Below are 10,960 nucleotides of genomic sequence, written 5' to 3' on the forward strand. Positions count from 1 at the left end.
AGATGGAGCATTTTAAGGTCAAAAGAAAATGAAATACGTGCACTTTTAACTATATATTATTTTGTTGTACTATAATAGTAATAAAAATTGTGGTCTTGTCGTAGATTTACGTTTACGTACAAAACTAGGTTTACAATGTTTTGTGAAATTGGGCCCCGATACATACGAAAAAGGCCAGTTTTAGTTAACAATTGCCCTTTTTATCCATCGGGAAAAAACCCGTATATTACTGTACCCCGATTTCCTTTTTTGTTTACTGCCCCATACTTATTTTAGGTTAAATACGGTCCTGACTACACATATAATTAATGAATATTCAAACAATATTTTTAGAAACGTATTTACTCCATTATCATAATATACATCTGTAAGCGGAGATGGTGACTCACCCATAATAAAAAAGATGTTAAAGGGACCTTCCTGAGTGTGCAGCCATAGTAACATGCTTAAGACTAACAGAGCCTTTTTAACAAGTAACATTTTATATTAAATACATTTTGTGTTTAAAATATCAGTGTCTGTATATTCACGTGTTTATGTTTGCCCTAATGTTTGCAGTAGTCCAAACTGTAATTTACTTGCAAATAATTCCGTACGTACGAAACAAATACATTGTGATATAACGTAAGAACTAAGCTGCTATAAACAGGACAGATTTTAAAGGGACATTCCTGAGTTTGTTGCAAGTTTTAAGATGTTATCGACTAAAAGATACTTTTTTAACAATTGTAATTACATATCAAATATATGTTTCTGCATACAATATTAGAGGCTGTATATTAAAAGTGTTTCTGATTGTTCTAATATTTGTACTAGGTTAAATTTCATTTTATATCCTAAAATATTGTTTTTCGTACGTACGAAATTATTTGAAGACCAATCCAGTTTGGGCTTCTTACAAATATTAAGACGATCAGAAACACATAGAATATACATTCACTAATATTCTAAACAAGAAAATATATAGTAGTTTAATAGTAGAAATATTTTATTAGTTAGAAACATCTTACAATGCAGCAAACTCAGGAATGTCCCTTTAACAACTAAGATTACATGTCTAGACTCAAAGTTTTATAAGCACTAGGCCAGAAACACATTCGATATACAGAAACTGAGATTCTAAATTATAATCTTTATTCAAGATGTAATCTTAGTTATTAAAATTATTATTATTATTTGGAAATATTTTACAATGGTTGCAAACTCGGGGATATCCCTTTAAAACAACAATCTGGTAGGTGAGGTGTCGTGTGAATCTGCCTTTATCTCAAATGAAAGTGAAATGTTTTTAAAACACTGACTGTCGAAACAGCAACCGGTATCAAACAATCGAAACCCAGTTTGTTGTGTCTCCAAAGTGAATTCACCACACACACACACATCTTTATGATGATGGACACACCTTTAAGATGGACGCCTGTATTAACACCGCAGACGACTGTGACGTCGTAAACATCGCAGACGGCAGTGACGTCGTAAACATCGCTCTGTGTGTCACAGTTGGAACTGTGCAGTTCGCTCTTGTACTAAACACTTCATTTGTTGTACTGAAATAAAACGGAGAAGGAAAGAATCGTCTGGGTTGAAAATTAACATGAAAACAATGGTCGCCAGCAGGGACAGTTAAAGAAACATCTTACTGGCCCTTCTCAAATTTAGCTAGCCCTCCAGTTATCACATTGGAATTTAACTGCACAGCTAAAATAAAAAGTAGAATGTTCTTTGTTGATTAATAACCATGCATTCACCGTATAGTAAAAAGGAAACCGATGAATCGGCATGTAACTTCATAATGAAATTCATATAAAAACATGTTGTTAAGTTTTAAACCCATACCAACTCAAATAAAAACAAAATTGAAAAAGAAATCCAGTATAAATAAAAATGTTTTTTTACAAATTACCATTAAATTATACCGATTAAATCTGATTTTTAATACATGGGTGAAGACGAAATGCTAGAATAGCCAAGATATGCTTGATTTGCATTGTCTATGATGTAAAAGATAATGCAGTACAAAAAGACTAAAGGCAGAACTGCGTGCTTTAGTAAACTAGTCTGGGAGTGGCAGTTGTCTTTGTGGCGATGCAAGACGAGGCACTAGCTAGAATTCCCTGGAATCGTCCACCGTTTTACCAATTCGACTCTTCGTGGGAGAGATACGGCCCTGGTCATGTATTACGGTTCTGTCGTTCAGATTACTTTGGATGTTCCATCAATTGCCTTTAAACCTGAAGATTTAACCTATGCAGTTTGATGGTCATTGGTAAACTTTTTTTATTTTTTTTATTTACACTGAACGACCCCCACCTCAGAAGCCCCACCCCCCAAAACTATTTTTTAACAAAATTGAGAAGGTATGGGTTTAAAAGTTAATAAATTAATGTTTTTTTTATATGAATTTTATCTTTATTCATTAAGAAGTTAGATGCCAATTCGTCGGTTCCCTTTTGACGCAAACGGACAATAGCCTCATAATTAATATTTTCAGCCTCAGTAAAATGTAATAATGCGTGCATGCGTGTATAATTTGGATATTGTAAATACTACAGTAGTAGACTACTAATAAAATAAATATCGAAAGAAAAATAAATCTGCGCAAAAAAACCCTCACCCGAAAACAAATAAACATTTACCACAAAATACGATGTATTCTGTTATCATATTATACAATCTAATTAAAATTAGCTCCACTATTACATGTGGATCTAAAGACAGCCAGTTGGAGCTCATGTCCACCAATCAAAACCTTACTTGCAGAATCCTGACAGTGATTTAAAACTAACAACACTGCGTATAGTCGCCAATGTCCAGGTAACATTTCGTCTGTAAATAATAATTTAAATATTGACCAATCACACTTCGCCTTTTATAACGTTATTTGGGAGCATAAAAATTCTAAAAATATCGGGCGAGTCTATTTTAGTGGCCGCAGTACAGCGAACCATACCAATACATACGGGGTGGGTTATCAGTCTTCAATTTTACATTAAAAATTATTTATTTATTTATAAAATTAAAAAAACCTAAATCAGTCTTCAGTTTTACATTACAAATTATTTATTTTATAAAATAAAACATGTTTTAAGGCATTCGTAATTCACACGAAACATACCCTCGGGATAATTCGGAATGTTTTCAAATTATTTTTAAATCACTGGCAGGATTCTGCAAGTAAGGTTTTGATTGGTGGACATGAGCTCCAACTGGCTGTCTTTAGATCCACATGTAATAGTGGAGATAATTTTAATTAGATTGCATATTATAAAGCATAAAAGTATATGTGTTGTTTCTAGCAGTGATCTTTGTCAACGTGTAGGTCTACTAGATAATTATGACGTATCCAGTACATTCCAATAAGCCGATTACTTCCAGATTAATACATGCAGTGTCTGCAATACGTTTTGTGCTTTATTTTTAGAAAGACCCGGCCCAAAACCACAGAAGCCGAGTCTGGCGCTGTCAAAATATAGAGCATGTTCTACGTCTTCTGCCGTCAGATAGATAGTTCGCCAGATGCGGTGTGTTTTGTAACATTCGATTCAGTTTCAGTGCATTTAGAAGAAGAAGAAGAAGAAGAAGAAGAAAGAAAGAAAGAAAGAAAAAAAAAAAACCCTGGTCGCCCAACAGACTCTTATAAATTGTTTAGTCGCCCTTTACCAATAAAGGTTGCCACGGGCGACCGCTAATTTTCAACCCTAGAATATATGGGGCCGAATTTACAAAGCCTGTTTTAGACTTACACGTGTTTACTATGCTTAAACACCTGCGTTTAAAAAAAAAAAAAAAAAAAAACAAGTTTCGTAAATTCGGCCCATTTTGTTTAACGACATCTCGGCACATTTGTGGCTACATTGTGTCTAACAGCCTACGGTTATTTCAACATTTGATCGTGAGAGAGAAATGAGGAAAACAGCTACCGCCATATAAGCTAATCTAACCGAAAAAAGCAGCAATATATCTTTTTATATGAAGCTGCCCACTGACACCTGGCAGGATAGCACATACCTCGGCTTTTGGTGGCCCAGTGCAGTCATTGGGCACCGGTTAAGACACAAGGGCACTGAGGGCAATCGATCCTGCTACCCATCACACTTCAGACGAGAGCTCTACCACAGAGGTAGAAGGAAGGAAATGTTTTATTTAACGACGCACTCAACACATTTTATTTACGGTTATATGGCGTCGGACATTTGGTTATGGACCATACATATATTGAGAGAGGAAACGCGCTGTCGCCACTTCATGGGCTACTCTTTTTGATTAGCAGCAAGGGATCTTTTGACAGACAGGATGGCACATACCACGGACTTTGTTATACCAGTCGTGGTGCACTGGCTGGAACGAGAAATAGCCCAATGGGCCCACCGACGGGGATCGATACCAGACCGACCGTACATCAAGCGAGCGCTGTACCACTGAGCTACGTCCCGCCCCTCACCACAGAGGTATATCCCACCCCAGTTAAAGCTTGGTTTGTTTAACGACAACGCTAGAGCACATACATGTATTAATAATCGGCTACTGGATATCAAAAATGTGGTCATTTTGTACACGAAGCCTTAGGGGAAACTTGCTTCCTTTTCCATTAACAGCAAGGGATCTTTTATATGCAATTTCTTAGACAGCACAGCACATACCACGGCCTTCGATATACCAGTCGTGGAACACTGGCTGGGAGCGGGAAACAAAAACAATTAGATAATTCGATTCTGCGACGCAAGCTTCTCAGGCAAGCTCTCTACCGATTGATGCCAGAGGTAAGTTAACTGCCAGGCTTGGGGATGGACCACCCAATTCCGCCCTTGCCATAAAGTAATAACAGCGATTGTATAATGTAGGTGACGTGAAAATCACCTTCTTTAGAACCCACTCGGCATCTTCCTTCGCACGTTTGATGATCTGTTGAATTCGCTCGGCGTCGTTTTCATCTGCATGACTTCTAAATCCCTGAGACAAAGAGTAATTAAATAATAGTTAATCACCAATAAATAAAATAAATAAGTACATAAATAATCAAAATAAAATTAAATTAAATAGACGCATATATATAGGAATGTTCGTGAAGGGTGTGTCTGCATGCGTATATGTCTGTCTGTGTGTGTGTCTGCATGTGTATGTGTCTGTCTGTGTGTGTCTGTCTGTGTGTGTACGAGGGTTTTTGTGTGTGTGTATGTGTGTATCTGTGTGTATGCCTGTGTGTGTGTCTGTGTGTGTGTCTGCATGGGCATGGGTGTGTGTGTATGTATGTGTGTCTGCATGGGTATGTGTGTGTGTGTATGTGTGTGTCTCTGTGTGTGTGTGCGTGTGTCTGGCTCTGTGTGTGTGTGTGTGTGTGTGTCTCTTTGTGTGTATGTATGTGTGTGTGTGTGCGTGTGTGTGAATGTGTGTGTATCTGTGTGTATTCATATGTGCGTGTGTGTGTGTGTGTGTGTGTGTGTGTGTGTGTGCGTGTGTGTGCGTGCGAGTGTATTCCAGATTGTGGAAGACATCAATTAATGATATATTGGAAAAAATTCAACCAGGCCCGTAAAAACGATATCTGGAGTAGGGACGGGGGCACAATCTTTGCTACGGGGGCTACAGTCTCGGGGGCTGGGGGGGGGGGGGGGGGGGGGGGGGGAGCCAAAAACACATTTGTATATTTATTTATAGAGAACAGACAAAGAAATGTACATTTTCGTCCTCAAGTTGGGGTGTGTGCAGGAAGTTTAGCAGTGTGGTCTAAATTGTGGCGATTGAAATTTATAGGGAAGAATATATCGAGAAAAAAGAAAATTTGCTTGAGCAGGGAGGGGTTTCGACCGCCCCCCCCCCCCCCCCCCCCCCCCGCACACGTGCCTGGGGTTCCAACTGGCTTGCGAACTGAAATTCGCTTTAAGCTGGGGATTTCAGGTAGTACTAAACCAAATAACTTTCGGATGGGTCAAAGTTCGAAGTGCACCGAACTTTTGATAGAGAAATTAACACTACAAGTCATGTGATTGGTGATAAATGTGTGTTGGTTGTAAAAAAAAATACATTTTAATCTGGGCAACAAATGTATGCAATTTTATTTCATCTAGTACCACTGTGTCAAGTAGCCTTGTGCTTGAAACATGTATGGCGTGCCTTTAAAAAAAAGTAATCAAATCTTGTGCGAAACTAGGGGGCGTTATAAAAACATCTCGTATACCGAAAATGATCCATGAAAGGTACCATTTTCTTCAGTTAATATTTTGAGGTAGGGGTTGTAGTACTGATATTTATGGGTCATAGTTTGGTTGATATATTGCATATATAGAGAATACATGAGTGGCCGTTTGATACCATTTATCTGACGAGTTGTTTTAAAATGTATCGTTTTTAAACAACGAGTTGTGAGATGAATGGTATCTAACGGACACGAATGTATTATTCTATTTATTCACCCCCCAAAAAAACAAAAAAAAAACAAACCCAAACAAACAAACAACAACAACCCAGGTTTTAAGCAAATTTTAAAATCTTTTTCGACTAAAAGTTATTTAGAGCCGTTGCACTTGTAGCCGAGTTACACGTAACACGTCACAGACACATGATTACCAGGTTAACTATACGTCACAGTGTAATCGATTTTCACCGTGTTGGGTTTTTTTATTGGACGTATGGCATTGATGTCCTGGTCCTCACCTAGCAGTAGCCAGTCGTATGTGTGTAAACAACTATGTGTTATCAAAAATAACACATGGTGTTCTCACCAACGGGTGTGTAAGAACGTGTTTTTAAACATAAACGTTAACCTGGTTGACTATTGGATTTTATTTGGTATAGTACAACCTTCACTTAGACACCGACCTAGGTGGTGTAGCCTAGTGGTTAAGCAATCGATATTAAGGCTGGTAGGTACTAAGTTAGGTTCCCCTAACAGGGGCGTAGCGTGGGGGGGGGGGGTCCGTCTGAACCCACCGAACCCCCCCCTCCTAGCCTACGCCCCTGCCCTACCTAGTTCATCAAGATTAACCTCGAATGCAAGTGCAAGCACAAACCAAGATCGTTTCAAAGTAAGTATTTCTTGGTTTCCATAAGCTTGAAATAGATCATAATACACGATTAGGGTGGGAAAACGTGATGGTAGTGGTTATTTTGACCGCAATTTTGCTCGGAACATTCCAATCTAATTAAAATTAGCTCCACTATTACATGTGGATCTAAAGACAGCCAGTTGGAGCTCATGTCCACCAATCAAAACCTTACTTGCAGAATCCTGACAGTGATTTAAAACTAACAACACTGCGTATAGTCGCCAATGTCCAGGTAACATTTCGTCTGTAAATAATAATTTAAATATTGACCAATCACACTTCGCCTTTTATAACGTTATTTGGGAGCATACAAATTCTAAAAATATCGGGCGAGTCTATTTTAGTGGCCGCAGTACAGCGAACCATACCAATACATACGGGGTGGGTTATCACTCTTCAATTTTACATTAAAAATTATTTATTTATTTATAAAAAAAAAAAAAAACTAAATCAGTCTTCAGTTTTACATTACAAATTATTTATTTTATAAAATAAAACATGTTTTAAGGCATTCGTAATTCACACGAAACATAACCTCAGGATAATTCGGAATGTTTTCAAATTATTTTTAAATCACTGGCAGGATTCTGCAAGTAAGGTTTTGATTGGTGGACATGAGCTCCAACTGGCTGTCTTTAGATCCACATGTAATAGTGGAGATAATTTTAATTAGATTGGGAACATTCACGAGCTCGCTACAGGCGTAACGCCTTCGCCAGGTTAACTTTGGCATGTGCTTGCACTTGCATTCGAGGTTAATTTTGATGAACTAGCCCCTACCCAGAGCGAGTTTGATTCAATGGGTAGGTGTAAGACCACTACACCGACTTATCTATCACTAACAACTAACCCCGTGTTCTTGCCGAAAATATGTAAAAACTAGTGCACGGAGTACATTAAGGCAATTCTTTTCTTAAAACCACACTTTCTACGTCCCTCCGGACTAGTATAAACAAACCTTTAGACACGATCATGTTGAACTTTTAATGCCACAAAAAGTACAGCCAGCATGAGCCAATGTAAACCTCGCACTAGATTCTCTCTAGTGTTCAAATCGGACCGGTGATTTATATATAGGCCTAAAGAAATAAATGGAGCAACATACCTGGCGCACATGGTGCTTGTAATAAGCCTGCGTCTTGGTTGGTAACTGTTTTATTACTCTCAACAAATATCTGTATAAAAGAACAGAGTTTTCCATTTCAGACGTGGAAACTTGTAAGTTTATTTACCGACCTTGACGCTTTAATTCACCTTGACTCAGTCATATTGGTATATTTGTGCAAATAGTCACGTGATATAAGAGTACATATGACGATACCAATCGGAACTCCTCGTACATTTTTACGAAATATAAACTCGGACACAATGCGTCACCATTTTGGACGGAACTTTTTTCAGTCACATGATCAAAACATGGCCATGGAATATAATTGCTCATTCTGTGCTTCAGTGAATAGACAACTACATACAACAACAAATGCACCGAAGAGAATACGCGAGAATGATATAATACAAAAGATAACAGCCACATAAGGCTTTAAACCTACTGACAGTTACAGAATATGTGACAGATGTGTAAATAAAATTATTAAATTCCAAAATAAATGTATTACAATTTCTTCAATTTTAACTATAATTAGATATGTTGAAGTAACCTTTTTCAGAAGTTTCTAAAACAGATTGAAAATACAAATCCATCACGAAACAATTTTTTAGTCGTCATATCTTTATCTTTACTCATGAACCACGGTTAAATCTATATCACAGTTAATGTGTGCAGTTGGCGAGCATGTTCCATAGAAATAGTGACAAGTCAGCTTTTTAAACAATTCAGCGCTTTCACATTTCAGAACAATTTCATCAAAACATCAGTCTGTTTAATCAGCTGTTTCTTGGTACAGATTGTCATTAGGTTCAGCTCCTCCAAAGAACTAAGTGGGGCTTTTTTTAATAGTTTATTGTGATACTGGACATTTAAAACCATAGAACTCTTAAATGTTATAATTAAAATATTGCATTACACATGTGCTTGCATGCACCCACCCACCCACTGTCCATGTTTAGCAACATTTTAAAAAATATCTTAAAGGTTCAATATCAGAGTTAAATAAAAATATTATGCTATTTTCACATGTGATTGTAATAAATAACTACAATTTACTCGATCCCACACATAATATTTGCTTAAGTAACTCCAGAATAATAATTTTATAATAAAAAAAAAATGTTGTGTCAAAAGATGTTCCATATTTGATCGAACTACATTATGTTACGAACTTCGTCCTAACCGCGTCACCAAATACATGAAAATTTTGTGTATTCCTACAATTTGTGTCCGAGCCTACATCTAGCGTAGCGGAATGTGACGAGGTGTTCCGATTGATGACGATACATGTTGTATTTGAGGTCATGGTGAAGGGAAGGGGGCAGGTATTTATTAACTGGGGCGGGGGAAGCGTTCCTGAACCTTTTGGTTAGCTGTATCCTTTACCGTAATGGGAAGGCCGTGGGGTTCAATACCCCACCCACGTCTGTTCATGGTAATACTGTTGTACCTGTTACTCTAGGGGTCGGGACGAAGCTCAGTGGTAAGGCGCTCGCTTGATGCGCGGTCGGTTTGGGATCGATCCCCGTCGGTGGTTCCATTAGGTTATTTCTCGTTCCAGCCAGTGCACTACGATTGGTATATCAAAGGCCGTGGTATGTACTATCCTGCCTGTGGGATGATGCATATAAAAGGTCCCTTGCTTCTAATGGAAAAATGTAGCGGGTTTCCTCTCTGAGACTATATGTCAAAATGACCAAATGTTGACCAGGCCCGTAGCCAGCATTTCGAGTGGGAGGGTTCGACTAGGTATTTGCCGGCGCCTTTTGGACATGATGTTGATTGAAAATAACTCCGTATGAGGTTCCAGGGGCATGTCTCCCCAGAAAATTGGAAATCTCTAAAAGCCTAAAACGCGTTTTCCTGGCATCTGAAACTTAAAAAATGATCTTTCAAAACTATTTTTAACTATTTTGTAGATTTTTTTTTCTTTTTTTTTTCTCAAGATAATGAAATTCTAGCAAACAACAGGAGTTAAAGGTATTGAACAGATGTATTGACCCGAGGTATATATTAAAAGTTACGTGAACTATGATCAACAATGAACATATTTATGAAAAACGAAACACATTACGTTCATAACAACTGTATCATCACCAATCACCGCCAACACCTGCTGCCCCTGTTAAGTGTACAGGTGTTGTCCTCAAACGTTTTCAGCAACATGCATTGCATCCCATTTCATTTTTGTCTCTGGTGCGTCATATCATCAAAATGGCATATACATGTTGGCCATAAAACATTTTGAAATACTTGAAAATTACATTCAAGAAAGTATGCACCATTCTCTAATTAATGGAACGTTTGCAAATTTGATAGCACCAAAACCAAACCTCGCCCGCTACCGACCCTGGTCGGACGGCTTGTGCTCCATTGCACATGCCAGCGCGGGTGATCCCCACTTCCACCCACCCCAAACCGTTTCCTGTCCTGGACGGAGGAGCCGGCGAATGTCAACACCTGCGCCCATGAAAGGCGTGTGCTACAACAGTTTGTTCTGAATGTGCATGTTAAAACCTATGACCTGACCTGACCTAACAGGATTACTTTCTGTTATTAACATTTTATTTTTAACTTTGGTTGATAAATCAATGGAAGGTGAACTGCTGTCATTGCCATGTAATTATCGAATGCTACGAGGTTATCAGTATAGTTGAAAGTGCAATTAATGTTTTTTTTGCTACATGTAGGTTCCTTTTCATTTTGCCAGATTAGTTAGAAATTCTTAATCATGTACACTGCAGCTTTGGTAAGGGGATTGCTAAATGATGAAGACAAACAAACATTGCTTTATGGGACATTCTGTAAA

General features: G+C 38.0%; 1 protein-coding gene across 1 annotated transcript; it reads right to left on the minus strand.

The window, feature by feature from the left end:
* Window positions 1-921: 921 nt before the first annotated feature.
* LOC121392185 (LYR motif-containing protein 9-like) lies at window positions 922-8,285 on the minus strand. The gene is made up of 3 exons (XM_041523529.1): window positions 8,149-8,285; window positions 4,874-4,950; window positions 922-1,547 (listed from the first exon to the last, which is right to left on the minus strand). Exons 1-3 carry the CDS (start codon window positions 8,242-8,244, stop codon window positions 1,385-1,387), a joined length of 336 nt encoding a protein of 111 aa, XP_041379463.1. The 5' UTR covers window positions 8,245-8,285; the 3' UTR covers window positions 922-1,384.
* Between the last annotated feature and the right edge of the window lie 2,675 nt (window positions 8,286-10,960).

This window comes from Gigantopelta aegis, chromosome 3 (genome assembly GCF_016097555.1).
Source record: "Gigantopelta aegis isolate Gae_Host chromosome 3, Gae_host_genome, whole genome shotgun sequence".
Lineage (NCBI taxonomy): Eukaryota > Metazoa > Mollusca > Gastropoda > Neomphalida > Peltospiridae > Gigantopelta > Gigantopelta aegis.